The following is a 20,556-nucleotide window of genomic DNA, read 5'->3' on the forward strand; positions in this document are numbered from 1 at the left end:
CACCATGCAGGCTCAGGACAGCCTGCTCCAGGCCCTGTGCCAGCCTGTGGTGGGCAGAGTCATGGCAGTCTGCCATTCGGGGCTCCACTGGGGGCTCCCAGCAGCCGAGGGCAGCACCTACCCCTGACACCTGGGCTCCACCAGTCTTTGTCCTGCAGTTACTGTCCTAGTTTGTGGCTGTCCCTTCAACCCCACCATCCCACCTCCTCCTCTATCCCCACCTCAACCCACTCTTGTCTCTGGTAAGAAAAGCCAGGATCCCAGAGGGGGCTGGAGCAGCTTACATAAGCCGCAGGTGTCTGGGTCACAGGGGCAACTCCCCGCCCCCCCCCCAGGGGACTTGAAGGAGGCTCTGTGGTCTGGGGAACTTCCTGGGGGGTCAAGATTGTGCTAAATAGGGGTTTGGGTTTCAGTCAAAACCTCAAAGACAGGAGGAGCCTGTAGGGAAGGCAGGAGTCAGACCTCCGGGGCTGCCAGAAGGGCATCAAGGACCAACAGCAGGGCCACCTGGGACCCCAGCAGTGTGGCCCTGTCCCTGCAGCCAGGGTCCCATCCTCCCCAACCTCCCAGAAGCCTAGTACTCCAACAAGGGTGCGAGCCTTTGGGGCAGTGGCAAAAGAGGGGGAGGGGGCTGGGGTGGGGTGGGCGTGAGGCCCTGAGCTGTCCCTGAAGGCCAAGCCTTGTTGGTGACCCCCAAGCAGCAGGTTTGGGCGGAAACATACTCCAGAGACAGATGTGGGGCTTCTTCCTTTATTACTTTGGGTTTCTCTGCATGAAACATGAGACCACCCACCCCAGACCCAGGTGCACCTGGTCCCCCAGTCTCTGAAGAGTCCCCTTTAAAATCACCAATATAAAAAATAAGGGAGGGCGGGGAGAGGGAAGGCCTGACCACCCCCCAGGCCAGGGCAGGACTGGGGGCCAGGCCATGGGGCAGAGGGGCGCATTGGCTTCCGCACAGGAACAGAGATTCCCAGCCCTGGGGAGGCTGACCCGGCTGGGAGGGGGCTCCGCACGCTACAATACAGATTGTGTAGAGCTTTAGTGGTTATGGTTTAAAGTGTGCAGCTGAGGCCAGGTGGGTGGCCTCTAGAGTAAGGGGTGAGGACACATCAGGATGCTGGGAGGTCTGGGGCTGTTGGCTCCCCCTGGAGCCCCATCCTGAGGCAGGAATAAGCGAAAGCTGCCTTCCTGGTTTGGCAACAGGAGGGGCTGTGCGGGGGGGCATGGGGGGGTGTCCATCTGAGCCTATGGCCAGTGGAACAGGGAGGGCCACACAGCTCGGCCCAGAGCAGATGAACCGTGTCGGCTGGGAGGTCGGGGGACAGGAGGCGAGGCCACCTCCCGCTCCGAGGAAGGCACTTGCAGCTGGTGTGGCCTGGTGTGGTATGGCAGGAAGGCGTGACTTGGCAGATGAGGAAGGAAAAGGGACACAGCAAGGGGGCATAACCCCGCCTCATGCAAACATGGTCAGCTGTAACCACTGCCGGTAGAAAGAAGAGCAGAGGGAGGGGTCAGCCAGGGGCAGCAGAAACCCCAAGCCGAGCCTCCAAGCCCCTTGGTTCAGGAGCCACTATCTCTTCAGGAAAAGTGGGAGAGGGACCCTCTTAGGGGGGCACTTTCATATCTTCTCTACTCCTGGGAGACCAGGCTGCTGACTCCTGTAGAGGCCTCCAGGGGCCTGGCCCCCACTTCCTACTCCCCCTTCCTGCTCCTTTCCCAGAACCCAGACACCCCACCCCATCCTTCTAGGACTCAGGTGGCCCAGCCTTTAGGGTGGCTCTGAGACCACAGGCTCCAACCCCAGGAAGGTAGAAATACTCCACCACCCCTGAGTGCCTTCCCCCATTAGTTAAGGGAGGTTCCCACCTTAAACAGGTCAAAGGTCACGACTCCATCCAGATCTGTGTCCAGAGTTTTGAAAAACCCTGCATGTTCGAGAAAAGAAGACATGGACTGAAAATTCTGTGGAACATTCACGCAAGTCCCCCTCCTGCCTCTCCCCTCCCACCTCCACACAGTACCCCAATCTCTCTCACCCATCACAGCCAGAAATGGCCCTTCCTGCTGCTTGAGAGCCCCCCACCTCCAGAGTTTCCCCTTTCCTCAGTCTCTTGGCACTCAACCCGCTGGGGCCCCTACTCTGGAGACCTTGGCCTCCCTGACACACGCCATGGTACGGGCCTACATCTGTCATTCCCATTGCTCATGAGGACAAGTTTGAGACAGGCCTGGAGGAGGGAGCTGAGTGGGGACACTCACGGAACATGGTCTCCAGCCGCACCAGGCAGCACACGAAGTTGTCAAAGTCCACAGCCAGGTCGGGCTCCGAGTAGCGGGTGATAATGAGCTCATACAGCTTCTTATTGAGCTTGAAGCCTGTCCCAGGAGAGCAGGTGTGGGTCAGGGAGGCACAGCCTAGCCCAAGGGGACAGGGAGGGGGACTAGGGCTGGGAGGGCGAGCCCTGCACCCCTCTCATTGGAGGCTGTGGAGCGCTCCGCCCCTCCCTGGCTGTGTGGCCTCAGGCCAGTCACTTGCCCTCTCTGAGTTGCACTTTTCTCTGTGCACACCGGGGACAATAAGAGCCCTTATCCTCATTAGGCTACAGTGAAGGCAAAAGGAAATGCTACTAAAACACGTAGCTCAGTAACCATAGGAAAAAGGCAGAAGATGGCTCTTCCCACAACACCACCATTGCCATCATCACCCCAGGGACAAGGGCCAGTTGTCAGGGAATTGGCCCGGACCACCTGTCTAGGGCTCTACCCACAGGTGCCACCAGCCTCACCTGCAGACTCGATGGCCATCCGCATCTCATAGGCACTCATGCTGCCCGACTTGTCCAGGTCAAACTTCCGGAAGATGGACTAGGGTGGGGAGTAGAGGGTGAGGGCTGGGCTGAGACATCCAGCCTTTTCAGTTCGCCCCAGGGTGGAGGGTTGTTGAGGGTCGGGGGAGAGGCCCAAAAGGTGGGTCAGTAGCTGGGTTGTGTGTGGGCTCCGGAGAGGCAGACCCAGGGCAGAGGACCTAGACCATGCAGCCTGCAGCCTGGCCTGGCTCTGCTGTGACTGAGGCTTGCAGAGGACATAGGCGGGCACTGCCAGTGGGGAGGGCACTGCCACTTACCAGGTAATTCCGGATACGGTTCCACAGGATGTTGAACTCCACTAGGCCCAGCTTCCCATTGCCATCCCGCTGGGTATCCATTAAGAAAAAAACTCCACAGCTTAAACCAGGCATGGGGTGAAAGTGAGCAAGTGGGGAGAAGGGGACTAGCCACAGAGAGAGCGACACGAGGGGAGAAGGGGCAAGCGCCCATGGCCAGGCCTGCCCTGCTCTCTGAATCGTAACAGATTGGAGGCATGCAGAAGGAGCGCCAGCCTTAGGGTCACTCCGGGACCTAGGCCCTGCTCTACTTCTCACTTGCCCGTGCCTCAGGTCCCCCCTCAATCAATGGGATGATGCCCAGGAAGGTACCGGTCTGTTCACACTCCACACAGCTCTGGCCCTTTCTCTGCACTGTTCCTGGGACAAGTCACCCAGTGGCCTTCCCACACCTACAATCCCCGAGCCCAAGCACGATGGCAGGATACGTCCATGAGGTTCACCATGCTGCGACAGGACTCCAGGCTGAAGCCCTTGGTCCGCAGGTCTTTGTCTGCAAGAAAAACCAGTTCCATCACCCCAGCCCAGCGGGCTTCCTGGGCCTGCCCGAGGCGGAAGCACCACATGGGATAGGATCAGGAGACATGATTCCTGGCCCATGGCATGTAAGATCTAGCAGAGTACGTGTGTAGTAGCATCTTTATCATCAGAAATGATAGTTTAAAGTATTTTAGTAATCAAACCGGTCAGTGCCCCAACAGCCAGGTCAACACCATGATCAGACCAGAGGAAAATGAAACAAGTGTGAAACAGAAGTAAAAGGAACTTGGTGGAAACATGGCAGAGGTGGGGTTGGCTGCAAGCCCCAGGGCAAGAAGACAAGGAGAGGGGTTCTGAGCCAAGGGAACAGCGTGGATGGAGGTCAGAGGTGGGGGCAAAGGGAAGGTTGGGGGTCTGTTGCCTTCAGCTGTGCACATCGGGGAGTGAAGCCAGCTCTGCTCCTGAGCCACCTGGCCTGGCCCCGGGTGCATCTTCTGGGAGGCAGGGGCCCTGTACATTGGCCAGAAGGTGCTGTCAGCGACTAAGCCTCTAATCACACCAGGGCACAGCGCTCAGGCATAGAGAACGGGATCCAGCAAGACGGTGTGAGAAGTTTGGGAGGGAAATGGAGATAAGTAGGGCTCGGGAAGGTGGTGGAAGGCTTTCCCACCCAAGAAAACCAAGAGGTTGGGTGCTCTTCAGTGTGGGAGCAGAAACCTAGATTCTGGAGGGAATGGGGGACAGGACACGGGTGGAGAGCAGACACTCAGGGACGCTCACGTTTGCTGATGATCCTGTTGAGAATGGTCTGCAGCTCCCTGACACTGATCTCCAGGTCCTGGGGGAGGAGGGAGGATGGCACCCGTTCTATGGAAGGGCTGCCCCTCAGTGCCCCAGAGGCCCCCCTCCGCCACGCCCCAACCTACCTCTCCTGCCAGTTGTCTGAAGAGGGCCTTGAAGTTCTCATCAATCTCCTCTTCTGAGAGCACTTGCTGGATGGAGAAGGAGGGAAAGCAGCTCAGGGGCGCCCCAGCCCAGCCCCGGCATGGGCAGCAGCTGAAAGCCGGGCTGGGGCCTCCCATTAGCTACGTGTCACTTCACGTCCCTGAGCCTCACTCTTCTCATCTGCAAAATGTGAATCCAGTCCCTGCTTTACCCCTGCCCAGGACTTTTATACCCTAAATGAGAAGGGTGCAGTTCAGCTGAGTGATGAAGGGTGCGCTTTGGTTCCCTGCTGCACTACCCTGGGCAAGTTCCTTAACCTCTCTGAGCTTGAGTTTCCCACTGAGAGGGGAGATGGTGATAGCACTCTGACAGAGTTGTTGTGGAGAAAACAGGGTGACCAGGGGAAAGAGCTGAGCATAGACGTGGCAGAGAGCGAGAACACAGGGACCTCGAGCCATTATTATCACAGTTGTTTGCAAACTGTAAAGTGCTGGGCAAATGAGGAATTAGTATTACTCCATGGCTCCTGCCAAGAAGGGCTCTGCTCTGCCAGCTGCAGCCCAGGGGACAGGACCCCCAGGTCCTCATCACACACCCAGGGTGGGGGAGAGGAGGAAGGCCTGGTGGGGGCAGGGCACGCACCTCATCAGGAAGATTGGCCTGGATCTGGTCGTCCAGCTCCCTGCAGAGGGTGGGGAGAAAGAGGGGCCAGTCAGGGGGGAAGTAGGGGGGCTGTGAGGGAGGAGTGGGAGGGGACCCGTCAACTCACTCTGTCCCAGCGCTCTTCTCCGAGAAAACGCGCAGCACAAAGTCGCCCTCCTTGTTAGGTTCGAAGGTGGAGGGCACCACCACGTACTCCCCGGGCGGCAGACGGAAGCGGGTGCTGACCTCCCGCAGGTTGATGAACTGCTCTGATCGGGCCCGTGATGCGTTGGCCAGGAAGAAGTCACGCTTCAGGTGCACCGCTGGCTGGCCCACCAGCTGGTGGTAGGGAAGGAGGGCATGGGGTCTGCGGCTGCCCACTCAGCCCACCCTTAGGAGCTGTCCCCAGGCCCAGAGCCAGACCCAGACCCCAGGCTCCAATCCTGGCCAAGGGGCTGGAGAGCTGGGCTGTGACTTAGTCACCTACAGGCTGCAACCCTGACAAGTCATTTTGCCTGTTTCCTCATCTGTAAAACGGGGGTAATAACCCTGCCTACTGCACAGGGTGGAGGTAAATGTAGATGCTATAACACCATGAAATAACGTTCTACTTATTATTACCTGTGTCAGACACCAAAGGGCACTTTACATGTGCCGCCTCATTTAACGCTCACAACCGCCCTGTGAGGTGGTGTTCTTATGGCCATTTCATAGGCACTGAAACTGAGGCTTAATGCTTACGCAACTTGCTCAAGGGTGCAGAACACTCAACCCGTCTACCATCCTGCTCCTAACCAGCGCCCCAGATGGCCTCAGCCAGCACTCATACCGTGTAAGCAGTAAGGCAGGAAGAGCCTTGGGTGTGCATGTTGAACAGGGCTCTGAGGACCAGGGTTCAAATCCAGCTCCTTCAGTTGTTAGCTGCTCTGACCCCCAAGAGAGCAGTTTGCTCTGCCCATTAAACAGTGGGAGGGGGGTGAGGGGACACTTTATGAGCAGTAAAACAAGGTGACATTTTAGTTCTCTACGTGTGGGCTTGCCACCATCCTGCTCCCCTGTGGGTACCATCAGGCCATGTGCGTTCAGGGGCATGTAAATCCAGGTGAGTCAGGTGCCACACCTACCTCTGGAGGGACCTGTAAGAGAGACACAGAAGTTAGAGATGTGTGCTTGGCCCAAGGGGTAGAGGGTGTGGCATGTGTTGGGCAGGGGCCTTGAGTTCTTAAGACGAGAATGATGAGACCAGGAGGCAGGGCCCTGAGCCTAGGGTCAGTGGTGACCCAGACCTGTTTTCAAATGGAGAGGGACCCTAGGAGGGATGTGGCTTAGGCAGGGTTCTCTTTGTCTCTAGAATGCCCTGGGCTTCAGCTCTGAATCAGAACCCCTAGGACAACCCCCAGGGTGGCCAGCAGCAATGTCCTACAGCTCCGGGACATCAGAGATCCCTCCGCTGTCAGGGACTCTGGGCCTGGGCCGAGGCCGTGGCCATCCTTTACCCCCACCAGGGAGCTCCAGGGGGTTCTGTCTGTCTTGAACACAGTGCATAAAGCAGGGTTTTTCTTATCATATATCTCCACACCAGCCTCTGCTTACACACTTCCAGGACAGGCAGCCCACTACTCCTCCACCGCAGCCCATTTGCCCACATCTTTCTGAAGTTGAGCCAAAGTCTGGTCCCAGAAGCTGTCTTCCAGGTCCCACTTCCCAAGAGCTGCCTTCTGGCCTCTAAGAATGGGGGTGAATCACAGTATCTTCCTCTCTCCAAGCCAAATATCTTCCTGTCCCTTCCCCCACCTGACAGGATGAATTTTAGGCCCTTGCCCACCCAAAGCCTGGCAGAGGGCCTCAGCTGGTGCCTGCCTGGGCTCAGGGGTGTGATTTGGCCCATCGCTCAGGATGGGTCGACAGCGGTGTCCTCTGGCGCCCCCTGGCGGAGCTTGCCTGCGGTGGGTGGGAGCCTAGCTTTTCCAGCAGGGTTCTGTGCTCATCCCCCCCTCCCGGCTCACCTCATAGACTGCGAAGCCAATTGTCTCCATGTCACGCCCAAAGCGGCGCTCGCGGCGGCGATGCTTCTGCATGAGTGCGAGCACAAAGCTGCAGCCTGACTCGCGACCCCCATAGTCATCATCCGGGTCATCCGTCTCCTCCAACCGGATCTTGAACTGAGGATTTACCCAGAAGGTGGCTGCAGGAAGGGGAGAGGTGAGGATCAGAGGGGCAGAGCTGAGTGATCCCCCCAAGCCTGCCCCTTCCCCATGTGCCTGTCCATTCATTCATTCATTTAACAAATATTACTAAGTGCTCCCCGTGTGCCATGTGACAGACCTGCAATGGGGACACATGGTCCCTGCCCTCCAGAGCTCATATTCCAGATAGGGGAGGGAAAATATGAGCAAGCCGGTTTCATGAATAATTACAAAGAATAAGCAAGCTGGAGTTGGTCAGAAAAAGCATCTCAGAGGAGGTAGCATTTGAGCTGAGTCCTGAATGGGGAAGCCCTGGGAAGACACGGGGAAGCAGGCGCCAGGCAGAGGGAGAACTAAGAGTCCCACACGTGGGGGGGCGGCCAATGTCTCAGGAAGCTCCAGGCTCCAATGAGCACAGGGAATCCAGGGAGATAGATGCCAGGGGTTGGCAGGAGCCACCAGTGGTGAGGAGTGTGAACTGAATCAAAGAACCAAAGGCCCTCCTGACAGGCTTGCGCAGGGAGGGGTATGATTGGACTAGGATTTTATAAAGTGGCTGGAGCTGCGGTGTCCACAGTGACTTAGAAGATGAGAGAAAGCAGGGTCTGCTAGGAAGCCACAGAGCAGCAAAGGGTGACAGGACTTGCGTTTCTGGCAGTTTGGTGATTCGGTTTCCTGAACAACTCCCTTGACTAAAGCAACCAAGCGCTGGATAGACTATGCAAAATTTCTTTTTAAAGGTACTAACACAGCATCGCCCCTGTCCACACACAAAACTGACATTAATCCAAAAGATAGATAATAACAAGTGTTAGGATGTGGAGAAATCAGAACCTCACACACAGGGAATTTAGTAAAATGGTGCAGCCGCTTTGGAAAATGGTCTGGCAGTTCCTCAGATGTGTAAACAGAGAATTACCGATTACCCTGTAATCTGCTCCTAGGTATATATCCAAGATAAATGAAAACATAGATCCACACAAAAACTTTTATGTGACTATTCACAGTAGCATTATTTGTAATAGGCATATGGTAGAAACAACCCAATTTTCCATCAACTGATGAATGTATAAACAAAATGTGCTGTAACTGAAAATGGAATATTATTCGGCAATAAAAAGGAATGGAGTATTGATACACGCTATATCATGGATGAACCTTGAAGACCCTATGCTAAGCGAAAGAAGCTAGTCATGAAGAACCACATATTGTATGGTTTCATTTATACTAAATTATATTGTCCAGAACAGGCAAATCCATAGATTTGCTTGGTACTAAAGCCAGATAAAGACATCACAAGAAAAGAAAATTACAGACCAATATCACATATGAATATCAATGTAAAAAATCCTCAACAAAATACTATCAAACCAAATCCAACAGCATATTAAAAGGATTATATACCATGTAATAGGGTTTAATCCCAAGAATGCAAAGATAGCTCAACATAAGAAAATCGATGTACTACACCACAATAATAGAAAAAAAAAAAAAGGTCATCTTAATTGATGCAGAAAAGGCATTTGACAAAATCCAACACACAAGGGCAGCGGAGGTGGTAGAAGAGGGTAAAGATGGTCAAATGTACGGTGATGGAAGGAGAACTGACTCTGGGTAGTGAGCACACAATGTGATATATAGATGATGTACTATAGAATTGTACGCTTGAAATCTATGTAATTTTACTAACCATTGTCACCCCCAATAAATTTAATTAAAAAAAAAACCCAACACACATTCATGATAAACTATTTGCCTACACACTCCAAAAAATATATCAAATGGCCAATAAATATATGAAAAGATGCTCAACATAATTAGTCATTAGGAAAATGCAAATCAAAACTTCAATGAGATACCACTTTACACCCACTAGGATGGCTATAATGAAAAAGATGGACAATAACAAGTGTTGACGAGGATGTAGAGAAACTGGAACCTTCATACATTGTTAGTGGGAATGTAAAATGATGCTGCCACTTTAAAAAAAACACTTGGCAGTTTCTCAAAAAAGTTAAACATGGAATTCCCATACAACCCAACGGTCCCCCTCCTATTTATAAACCCAAGAGAACATATGCTCACACAAACCATGTACTTGAATGTTCATAGCAGCATTACCCATAATAGCCAGGAACTGGAAACAACCCAAATGTTCCTAGACTGATGAATGAATAAGCAAAATGTGGTCTATCCATGTCATGGAATATTATTCAGCCATAAAAATGAAATAAAGTACTGATACATGCTACAATGCACTTGAACTTTGATGAACTTTGAAAACATTATGTTAAGAAAAAGCAAAAGGCCATATATTATATGATTCCATTTATATGAAATGTTCAGAATAGGCAACTCTATAGCAAGTAGATTAGTGGGTGCCAGGGGCAGGGGGAAAAGGGAATATGGAGGGACTGCTCATGGATACAAGGTTTCCTTTGAGGGTATTGAAAAGGTTCCGGAGTTAGATAATGATGATGATTACACAACACTGTGAGTATACTAATGTAAAACCCATTGAATTGTACACATTAAAAGTGTGAATTTTATGCTATGTGAATTATCACAATTTTTAAAAACATTATGTATCAAAATTGTGTAACTCAAAGATACACTTGGAGGGAAATTTATTGCCTTAGGTGCTTATATAGAAAAAAATAACCCAAATGAATAAAAGAAGCATCTAATTTAAGAAGTCAGAAAATAAAGTCTAAAAATAAATCCAAAGAGAGCAATGAGATAATAAACAGAAAAGCAAAGATTAATAATACAGAAAAATACTCTACAAAGGATCCACAAAGTCAAGTCATTTCTTTGTAAAGACGAATACTGTCAACCTCTCACAGGATTAACAAAAACAAAAGAGGAAGTGTAAAGCAACACTATGAATAAGACATGATTTCATTACAGATGAGATATCAGAATATATTAAGGATAGCTTTACACTAATAATTTTGAAAACAGATGCATAGGACAAACTAAAAAATACAACTCATCAAAATAAGTCTCATGAGGAAATAGAAAACCTGAATAATCCCGTCACCATTAAAGATACTCAGCATCAAAAAGTTAATCTCATTACAAAGAAAAGAGCAGGCCTGGCAGCTTTGCAGACCAGCCCAACCAAATATTCAAGCAACAAATCATCCCCATGTCATGCAAAACTCTTCCAGAAAACAGAAAAAGAGAGAACACTTCCCCATTCACTTTATAAGCCAAATATAAATACAGCACTGATACCAAAACTAGGTAAGGTCAGTACAAGAAAGGAAAATTAGAGGTAAATCTCACTTATGAACACAATGTAAAGCTAATATATAAAGAAGTTATGTCACGAATGTGTTGTTTTAATATATAAAGAAGTTATGTCAGGAATGTAAGGTTCATTTACTATTTTAAAAATGGTACATGTGGAGCTGGCACGATAGTTAAGAACTGGCTTGGGACGCCAGAGGGCCCCGGTTCGGATCCCACATATGAGGGCCAGTGACACTGCCCTCCACAGCTAAGATGCTGAACAACAGCTCAACCTGGAGCTGGGCTGCCGTGAGTCGCCAGCGACAGTGTAGGCTGCAGCCCCTGTGGCAGTGAGTTGCCATGTAGCCAGCAGCCAGCGTGAGCAGCCAGCAGCCACAGTAAGCGGCCATCCAGAAGCTGGGGACTGATCTGCCTCGCCCGGGAAGAGGGCAATGATGGTGCCAACTTGGGCCAGTGAAACAACGTCCTCCACAACTAGACTGAAGAACAAAACGACAGCAACTTGTCTGTTCCCCATCCCCCTAATTCCTCAATAAAAATCTTAAAAAAAAAAAAGGTACATGTAATTTACCGTGTTGACACATAAAAGAAAAAAGCCTATTATAATAATAAATATAACTAAAAATATTTAATAAAATTAAACTGCTTTAATCTAATAAAAGGTTTCTACAAAAAAACCCAGAGTAGAAAACTTTTTCTTTAAGAGAGGGTTAAGACCCCCCCAGGGCATAGTCACCCCTATTCAATGAACTCTACAGTTCTAGCCAGCACATTAAAAAAGAAAATATAACAAAAGTTATAAGAATTAGAAAAGAAACAAATTTCATTATTTGCAGATGCTATATTATCAACTAGAAAACCAAAGAGAATCTACAGATAAATCCCTAAAATTAGTTACAGTTTAACAAATTTGCTGGATACAAAATAAATTTAAAAGGTCAACTGCACATTACTGTATCAGCAACTCTTCCTTGGGAGATGCAATTCTTAAAAAGATACTATTTACAATAGCAACTAGAGGATAGATAAATCTCAAAAAATGTGTAAGCCCTTTATGATGAAAATTATAAAATTTTATCACATTGAAGAAGGCCAAAATGAATAGATATACAGTAGTCCCCCCTTATCCATGGGAGATACGTGCCAAAAGCCCATTGGGTGCCTGACACCGAGGATAGAACCCTGTATATACTGTGTTTTTCCCTATACATACATACCTATAATAAAGTTCAATTTATGAATTAGACATAGTAAGAGATTAACAATAACTAATAATAAAATAGAACAATTATAACAACAAAAGTTATGTGAATGTGTGTCTCTCTCTCAAATATCTTATTACTCTGTTCTCACTTCTTGTGGTGATGTGATAACACAATGGCTACATGATGGGATGAAGTGAGGTGAATGACGTAGGCATTGTAACGCAGGGTCAGGCTACTATAAGGGTGACTTGAACACAAGCGCTGATACTGGAGCAGTGGCTCTGATAACCTAGATGGCTACTAAGTGACTAACGAGCAGGGAGCATATAGTATACACTGGAAACGCTGATCAAAAGGATAATTCGTATCCTGGGAAGATTGAGCGGAACTGCCCGAGAGTTCATCAAACTATTCAAAATGGCACCCAATTTAAAACTTATAAATTGTTAAAAAAAATAAATAAAATAAGAAAAACTTATGAATTATTTGTTTCTGGAATCTCCCATTTAATATTTTCAGACTATGGTTGATTATGGGTAACTGAAACCACGGAAAGTGAAAACGCAGGTAAGGGGAGACTACTGCACCACATTCTCGGATAAGAAGACTCAAAATTGTAAAGATGTTAATTAACTCTCCCCAAATTGACCTATAGATTATTCAATGCATTTCAAATAAAATTCTCAAAACAGTTTTTTGTACGACTTGTAAGCTGATTCTAAAATTCATATGGAAAAACAAAATGCAAGACTAGCTAAGAGACTCTTGAAGAAGAAATTTACTCTGTCCAATGGCAGGACTTATAAATCTATTGGGTCGTCAGGGAAGTTATGACGCATCTTTGCATTGAAAAACATAGGAAAATACGTCATGACTTTCCCGACAACCCAATATAGCAGCGAAATCAATGTGCTATTGGCAGAGGGACAGACAGGGGAACAGAATGGCGAGCCCCAAAAGATATCTGGGAGCTCTATGATGGAGCTGGCACTATAGGGCAGTGAGGAAAGGACAGACTTCTCAGTAAATGGTACAGAGAACAGTGGTTATCTATTTGGGGAAAAGCTGAAACTGGGTCCCTACGAGGAGGAATGCATCAAAATAGAGGACTGTGAGCCCTGCTGAGAACTGCTGGAGGATGTAGGCTGTGAGCACAGAGACTGGTGGATCTGGCAAAGTCACAGCTGTGAGTGACCCTCAAAAGAGCAATTTGCAGCATTGTGGTGAGGATGGAAGCTGGACCGGAATGGGTTAAAAACTGAACTGGAAGTCAGAAAGGAAACAGAAAATGTGGCAATTCCTGAGAAATTTTGCTTTGAAGTGGGGAAGAGAAATGGGTGGGGAAGTAGGGTCAAGAGAGGGTTTCTTTGTTTTAAGACTGGAGATTGTGCATAATGACACAGGACTGACAGGTGATGGATGCAAGAACAAGGCTTTTAGAGATGAGGGAGGATGGGATCCAAGCAGAGGTCACAGAGGTCGAGGTCCCCATCCCATGAGCAGGGACAGTTCTACCACTGTCACAGGAGGGAAAGCAGTAAAGATGGCACAGGTCCAGACAGGCTGGGGATCTGGAGGTGGGAATATGAGGGGGTGTCCTGCGTGATGAGGTCTATCTTTCAATGACATGCAAGGTCAGGTCTGCAGATGAGAGTAATAGTGGAGGGAGGTTTGAGAAGAGAGTGGGGACGCTGCTAACTAGTAGTGGAATCGCTGGGAACCGTGCAAAGTGCTCATTTGAGGTTTGTGGCTGTGAATTTACAGGGAAAATACTGCCCCAGTCGTGTGATTTCTCTCCAGCCACATTCAACAGTTCTGAAGCCAGGGGAGAGGGTTCAGCTAGGACTGTGGTTGTGCCAGGTGAGAGGAGCAGAGGGAGACAGGAGCCGGGAAACTGAGACTGTTTGCAGGGACAAGGTTAAAATGCTGACTCTAACCTGGTTAAAGAGAGGACAAGATGGGAGATGAAGGATAGTACAAAAGTAGTGGGTTCAACAGATCGGACAGTTCAGCGAGGCTGAGGGCTGCAGAGTAAAGGCGCTGAAGGGCCGGCTGAGTGGCTCAGTTGGTTAAGAGCTCGCTCAAGAGTTTGAGCTCTGAGCAACAGCGGTTCGAGTCAGCCCGAGCTGAGCAGCCGCTGAGCTGCCAACAGGTGGCAGGATGGCTCAGCTAAAAAAAAATAAATAAATAAAAATAAATAAATAAATAAAAATAAATAAATAAATAAATAAATAAATAAATAAAGGCGCTGAAAGGGTCAAAGGCGTGGTCAGAGAGGGCCGTGTGGAAGGGCTCCAGTGTGCTCTCGGGTGGTGGCTAAACTGAGGTGAAGGAAAAGGTTGCTGCAGGTGAGGATAGCAAGGAGCTCTGAAAGGCCAGCCTGTGGCCAAGTCATCCACATGGGTCTGCAAGCCCAGGGAAAGCTAACAGAAGGATAAGGGAGGAAGACTGTGGGCCAGGAGGAAGGTCTCAGGGTGAGGAGTGACAAGAAGTGGCTGGATGGCAACAAAGTCTCCCCTTGTGAGCACCCTGGGCACAGGCCCCAAGATGGCCAGGCAAACATGGCTCTTCAGAATTCACAAGGACATTCAGTATTGTACTCCTCAAACAATTCAAGAGGTCAGCACAACTATCCCCATCTTAGAAGTGAGGAACAGGCTCAGCGAGAAGACGTGCCTTGCCTGAACCCCTCGCGCCAGCAGGGCCCAGACCCCACCTCTGTACACTGTGCATGCCCATCGGGTCAGGTCACCTGGGTAGTTCCGGCAGCCCCCTGCAGTGCTCCCCCGCCGCCAGGTGCCATCGTAGAGAATGGTGTTCCATTTGCGGAACCTCCGGCTCTTCAGGGCGTCAGGTGTCAGGTTGCAGATCTCCAGGCGGGTGAACTCACGCATGAAATCTCGGAAAGACATCCTGGGGATTGAGGTGCAGAGGTGAGCCACGGTCTCCAGCCAGGACACAGAAGGATATGGCACAGTCTGGGTTTGTGGGGTTTGGGAGGTGGGGTTTAAGGCCCTAAGAAGGGCCAGACTGAAGAGGGGGTTGCTCACCAGAACTCCCCATCTTCCATCTTGATCCGGAGCTGCTCCCGTTCATAAGGGTCCACATTGTTCCACTCCGAGGAGCTGTGGACAAAGGGTACTGACAGGGGCTGGTGGGCACTGACCTGCCCAGCCTCTGTCCCTGGGGCCTGTTCACCCCTAGCCCAGGTCAGAAGGCCTCCTCAAGGTCAAGCCCCAAGATCCCAGTTCCAGGGGTTCCCTTGTGAGGCCCAGGTCAGATGCCCTGAAGATGACCACAGGCTGGGCACAGGGGCCCACGTGGCCTGAGCTTGGTCTTGGCAGTCCCCAGCCCAGACTGGCAGAGCCCCAAGCAGAAATGCCAGTGACACTGATCAGCCTTCCCGAACCTTCCCAGCCGGTGCCCGCTGCCCCTCACCCGTCACTCCAGGCTCCGGTCCACTCCACCTCGCCCCAGGGGTTCCGCATCCGGATTAGATTCACCATCTGGCCCTGGTAGTTCACCTGTTCCCCAGATCTCCCATGAGTGCCTGCTTCTGGCATGCACGTCACACCCCTTCCTGCCACTTCAGTATTGCCGAGCCTGGCTCAGCACCCAACACCACACCATTCACCAGAAATATAGTGGAAAAGCCAGGAATTTACCACCGAGGAAGGCAGCTATGTACATATACTACAGTGAATCAGGGCATGACAAGATAAATATCTCAGAATAAGAGTCCCCCAGGAGACAGATAAAGTGCTAGGACATGAGCGCCAGGTCCTCCCACAGCCCTGGTCACAGGCCAGATAGGCAAGGGCAGGTGAGGAGGCAGGCACCACCCTGCACGGAAGGCCCCGTCGGTACCTGCTTGGCCCCAGTCACAGAGTAGGCATGGCCCTTCACCAGCTTCTTGAAAGTGACGGCCTCCATGTCCAGAACACTGGAGATCTGCAGGAAGACGTGTGCTGTGGTCAGGGGCGAGGTTCCAGGTGCCCCTATCCCCAGGTAAGAGATGAGCCCCAAGTACTCATGGGTCTCGGACATCTCCCCTTGCACATACTATAGCTATTGGGAGTGGCTGGTAGGGACCCTGACCCCATCCAACCCATCACCTCCACATATAGATGCTGTCCCTAGAAGGGGGGCCACCCAGGTGCTCCACCAATGTCACCGCTGGTAGGGAGCCTGGGTATGCCCACTGACACTATTTTTGGCCGGAGCTGGCTAGGCCCTGTGCAAACACACAGGGTTAGAATTGAGGATGCAGTGACGGTGGGAGTGGGGCCTATTATCAAGGAGGAGGTCTGGGGATGAGTCATTGGAACAGAAGAGCAGCGAAAGGAGTGAAGGCTGTGAGTACAGGAGAGAGACTGGGCCAACGGGATCTGGGGCAGGCAAGGAGCTGAGGTCTGAGCTGGTGAACTAGACAGCAATAGGCATGGCATTAAAAGACAGGAACGAGGAGCGGAAGGTCAGAAAAATGAGTCGGAAAAATGAGGTCTGTGGTTTGGGGGACAGGAATGACACAAGGCACAGAGGTGGTGGATGATGGGACTGAAGTGATCGATGGGGCTGGGTGAAGATCCAGGTGGTGTGGGGTGAGTGGCAGGGGCTGGAGCAAAGCCTAGGTGAAGACGAGGCTGGGCTGGGTTGGGAGAGAGAACCCCTGAAAGACAAGACTCGGGTCACAGGTTAGGGGGATGAGGTTCAGGGCTCGAGGGATGCGCTGGGTGCACTCACGTCAATGGAGCAGCCCAGCAGGGAGCCCCGCTCCAGCGCCTTGAGGATGATTTGGTAGAGGTCGCTGGGTGCCTTGCGCAGCTCGTACCACTCGGTGACACCGCCTGTGAAGTCTTCAAAGCCCTCCGAGGTACTGCCCCCCGACAGGGCCTCATAGCTGCCGTTTACCCTGTGGGTGGCCCCAGGTCAGTGCTCAGGCACCATGTAGGACCCTGCACCCCAGGGTGGCCTGCAGCTGTCCCCTGAGCCCTTACTCACTTGGCATAGGCCTTCTCGAGCAGGGCGCTCCAGAACTCGTTGCCTTGGGCAGAGTGCACGAATACCAGCTTTCCGTCCTTGGTGGGCAGCAGGTCATCCACGACAACATCCACCCACTCCCCGAACTGCCACAGCTACGTGTGAGGCGGGGCAAGGAGAGCACAGTGAGTACCTGATTTGAGATCCTCTGGGCCTGAGCTCAAGCCTCAGCTCTTCCACTTACTAGATCCTGATTCTAGATCATGTATCTTAGGTACAGGTCACTAAGCAAGCTACCCCCCCAGAGCCTCAGTTTCCCTATCCATAAAAGGGAACAACAGTACCTTCCTCAAGGGGGAGAACTAATGCCATCATGAAGGTAAAGCTTTTAGGGCAGCACTGTTGATTTTTTTTTTAAATAGACAAAGGTGCCTCTTCAGGTATGGAAAGTATGAAAAGCTCCGGGGTCTGGGCTTTCCTGGGATTAGCCCCCTTTAGGCTATGCCCTCTACCTCTCCCCCACCATTCTAGGCTAGGGTGTGTTGTGTGTGTGTGTTTGTGTGTGTGTGTGTGTGTGTGTGTGTGTGTGTGTGTGTGTGTGTGTGTGGATAGGAATGGGGTGAGGGATACGTATGTAAAGTGGGTGTGGACCCAAAATGTGACATCCAGATCCTTCAACCACAATATGGGTGGGGTTCCTGCAATCCTGGGGCTCGCTTAGGAGTCACCAAAGGGCCAGGATTCCCAGGAGGGGAGGAGTCAGGTCCCCTGGGGCCAGAAATGACCCAGGGGTAGGGAGGTTGGGGGGGGGGACCAGGCAGGTGCAGAACAATGGGGCAAGGGGAGGAAGTGTAAGTAGCACGGGTATGGGGTGTTGAACAGGCCAATAGAAGCCTCAGAGGAACGGATTGGAGGAGCGAGGAAAGGGGGCGGGGGAAATGGATGGTGAGGCCACACACCTGCGGACAGTGCGGGCAGGTGTGGCAGTTGGGCAATGTAGATCTAACTGTGGGTCCTGTCAGTTCCCAAGGTGGATAAGGATGGAGTAGGGTGAGGGGGTTCCCTGATGAGACAGGAGGAGGAGTCCCTGGGGCAGGGCTGGCGCCACAGTGGCCAGAGGGTCTCATACAGTGTTGCTGGGGCTGTGTCTCTCCCAACACCAGCTCATTAAGAATTCTTTAGTGAGACTTGAAAAAAATGAATCCTGTGCATACACAGCGTCAGGAAAAGCTGGTTTCAATAGACTTAACCCTGGGTCTTTCTCTATTGCAGGGCTCTATGGGAGGCTAGAGGTTGCCAAAGTGCAGGAGTTGGGGGTGGGTGGGAAGATTGCTGCCATGGGTGGTGATGGCCAATGTGCTGGTCTGTTTTCCCCAGCAGAATATTCATTTTTTCAGATGGGAAAACTGAGACCCTGGGGAGGAAAAAGGATTTGTCCCACAGGATATTACACAAAGATCTTTCTACTCTTCCAAGCACTTTCGCCCGGATACACACAACCACCCAGGAGAACCACCAGCCAAAATACCTGCCCAACCGTTTCATACACAACAGATCTGAGATGGCACCCAGAGGTCAAATACTTTCTAGAGGGAGGGTTGGCCCCTGCAGATTGTGGCCCTGAGGGACCCTAACTTCAGACTGCTGTGGGTCATCAGTCCTCACTTCCTCTAATGCCTGCTGCTACCACTCTCTCCCCCACCCTGCTCCTCACCTGGAAATGGAAGATACCAGCATAGCCATCCTGGAAGCTTTGACCATGTGGAACCACTCGGTGCAGGAGCGCGTCATTGAGGGTGAGGGAGGCGATGGCAGCCAGGAGCCAACAGTCCCCTGGGATGGGAGACTCACATCAGGCCTGCTCTACTGATCTGCTCCTGGTGGGGCACATGCGTACCCATGCTGGGGAGAACCTGGGGATCCCTGGGCAGTGTACCCCTCAACTTACAGAAAAGACCCAAGGAATCTGGGCAAACAAGCCCCAGCACTGATAGCCAGAGCCTGCCTGGGCTTGCAGGAGGGAGGGGTTGGGGCCAAGCCAGAAGGAATGGGCATGGGGAACTTCTATGGAGAAAACATCCAGAACCCCTTAGGGCCTACCCAGTGCTCCCTGGCAGATATCTGTGCGGGTGGCTCCATCCACGATGAACTGGGGGTTGGAGAGCAGCTCCTGCAAGAGACCCAGAGTCCTGTCTCTGGACCAGCCCCTCCCAGGAACTGGAACCCAGCCACCCCAGACCCCACTTCCTACTCCCCACTAGGGACCTGGAGTCCTGTTCCCATTCCTCATACAGGATGGGGGTAAATTGAGTCCCACCCGGGGTGGCCCCTCTCACCGTGGGACGCTTCCACCTGATGCCATAGGTTTTGGAGGAATTGGGGCCCAGGTCCTTGAAGCCCAGGCTCTGGGGCACTGGAGGGAAGGCGTCATCACGGAAAAGGGCCCCACTCTGCAGGCATTGAGCCCGTAGCTGCTCATAATCCTGGCTCAGGTACTTGATGGCGTTTTCATGGCGGCCCAGGCCCAACTCCTTGGCCCGCTGCTTCTGTACTTGTGCAGACACCCCAGTGCAATACACTGGGGTGATAAACTCCTCAGCCATGCTACAAGACAGACCGGCCTGCTCAGAACCCATGCCTTCCCAGGACTAGAATTCAAGGGGCTCTAGCCTGCCCCTGCCCACCTTTCCTTCCTAAACCTAGGGTTTCCCCAGCTATTCCCGTCGCATAACTCAGGACTCTGCCACTTCCTTCTGCTCCCAGGAGAGGGGCTTCCCAGCCCCGGGTTGTGCTGGCCACCACCTCCCTACCCCCACACAATGCTACCACCTCTCCTTTCCCAGATGCTCATTGTCCTGGGCTAGCCAGTCAGGTGGGGCAGGGCGTAGCCCGAGATCATACAGGGAACTGGGAAGGGGGGAGACCTCAGGAAAGGACTCTTTGACCCTGTTTGCCTGCCTGTAATCCCCTCCCCAAACTAGCCAAGCTTCTACTCACTGGCCCCTTTCCCTGGCTTTGGGGCTGAGAACCTCAGGCAGTCGGGGTCCCCTCCCCAGGACCTTGAGACAGGCTGGGTGATCAGGGCGTGGAGACCCATTCCTTTCCCCTCCCGGTCTTCCCCCAGCCCAGGCCTTTAGAGGCAGCTAAGGGCAGGCTCCTGGGCTGTAGGGCTTCCCGAGCCCTGGCCCCTGTACCGAGCACTCAGAGGGCCCAGGGCAAGGGCAGCCTCTCAGCCCGGGAGCAGTGGCCAGGATCTGAAATCCTGGCCCCACCACCCAGCTCCTTACCTGCAGGAGGAGTGTTTTGTGGGGGTCGCTGCAGTCCTGCGGCTGGCTTCCCCGGTAGCAGCTCAGGGCAGGGCCCAACCAGGAAGAGCGCTCCTCCCCGCCCTCCTCCTGCGGCCCCTCCGCCCTCCACCCTCCCTCCCTCCCTCCCTTCCTCCTCCTCCTCCTTCTTCTCCTCCTCCTTCTCCTATGGCTCCTACCCCGCTTCCTCTCTATCTCCCTTATCTCTGGGGCACCTTCTCTATCTCTCTTACTCACGGTGTCTCCCTGCCCCTCCCTCCGCAGGCCCACGGCCAACTGGCCAATTCCAGGACAAAATAGTAAAAGGCAGAGTTGTCCCTGGGGAGGGGCCAGTGTCTGTTGGGTGGGGAGGGCTGGGGCCTGGACAGAAGGGCACTGGGGGGGGGGGG

The 20,556-nt window shown here is 52.0% G+C and overlaps 1 protein-coding gene across 3 annotated transcripts in view; it reads right to left on the reverse strand.

Moving 5' to 3' along the window:
* Positions 1 to 742: 742 nt before the first annotated feature.
* The window catches only part of CAPN1 (calpain 1), a 20,303-nt gene continuing 489 nt past the window's right edge, over positions 743 to 20,556 (reverse strand). Inside the window, exons 1-22 of one of the 3 annotated variants that reach the window (XM_019645557.1) lie at positions 20,150 to 20,504; positions 19,199 to 19,466; positions 18,963 to 19,032; positions 18,577 to 18,695; positions 16,884 to 17,017; positions 16,626 to 16,794; positions 15,750 to 15,833; positions 15,321 to 15,406; positions 14,933 to 15,007; positions 14,635 to 14,795; positions 7,240 to 7,418; positions 6,358 to 6,369; positions 5,361 to 5,572; positions 5,234 to 5,273; positions 4,573 to 4,638; positions 4,427 to 4,484; positions 3,595 to 3,659; positions 3,128 to 3,196; positions 2,790 to 2,868; positions 2,263 to 2,379; positions 1,870 to 1,928; positions 743 to 1,483 (exon numbers count right to left, since the gene is read on the reverse strand). In XM_019645557.1, coding sequence (XP_019501102.1) covers positions 1,457 to 1,483; positions 1,870 to 1,928; positions 2,263 to 2,379; positions 2,790 to 2,868; positions 3,128 to 3,196; positions 3,595 to 3,659; positions 4,427 to 4,484; positions 4,573 to 4,638; positions 5,234 to 5,273; positions 5,361 to 5,572; positions 6,358 to 6,369; positions 7,240 to 7,418; positions 14,635 to 14,795; positions 14,933 to 15,007; positions 15,321 to 15,406; positions 15,750 to 15,833; positions 16,626 to 16,794; positions 16,884 to 17,017; positions 18,577 to 18,695; positions 18,963 to 19,032; positions 19,199 to 19,465 — 2,148 coding nt within the window. In that variant the 5' untranslated portion in view covers position 19,466; positions 20,150 to 20,504 and the 3' untranslated portion in view covers positions 743 to 1,456. Of the gene's footprint in view, positions 1,484 to 1,869; positions 1,929 to 2,262; positions 2,380 to 2,789; positions 2,869 to 3,127; positions 3,197 to 3,594; positions 3,660 to 4,426; positions 4,485 to 4,572; positions 4,639 to 5,233; positions 5,274 to 5,360; positions 5,573 to 6,357; positions 6,370 to 7,239; positions 7,419 to 14,634; positions 14,796 to 14,932; positions 15,008 to 15,320; positions 15,407 to 15,749; positions 15,834 to 16,625; positions 16,795 to 16,883; positions 17,018 to 18,576; positions 18,696 to 18,962; positions 19,033 to 19,198; positions 19,469 to 20,149; positions 20,505 to 20,556 lie in introns of those variants that run through there. The other 2 variants (XM_019645558.1, XM_019645559.1) reach the window with 2 other exon arrangements.

Source organism: Hipposideros armiger, unplaced genomic scaffold, assembly GCF_001890085.2.
Source record: "Hipposideros armiger isolate ML-2016 unplaced genomic scaffold, ASM189008v1 scaffold_93, whole genome shotgun sequence".
Taxonomy (NCBI): Eukaryota; Metazoa; Chordata; class Mammalia; order Chiroptera; family Hipposideridae; genus Hipposideros; species Hipposideros armiger.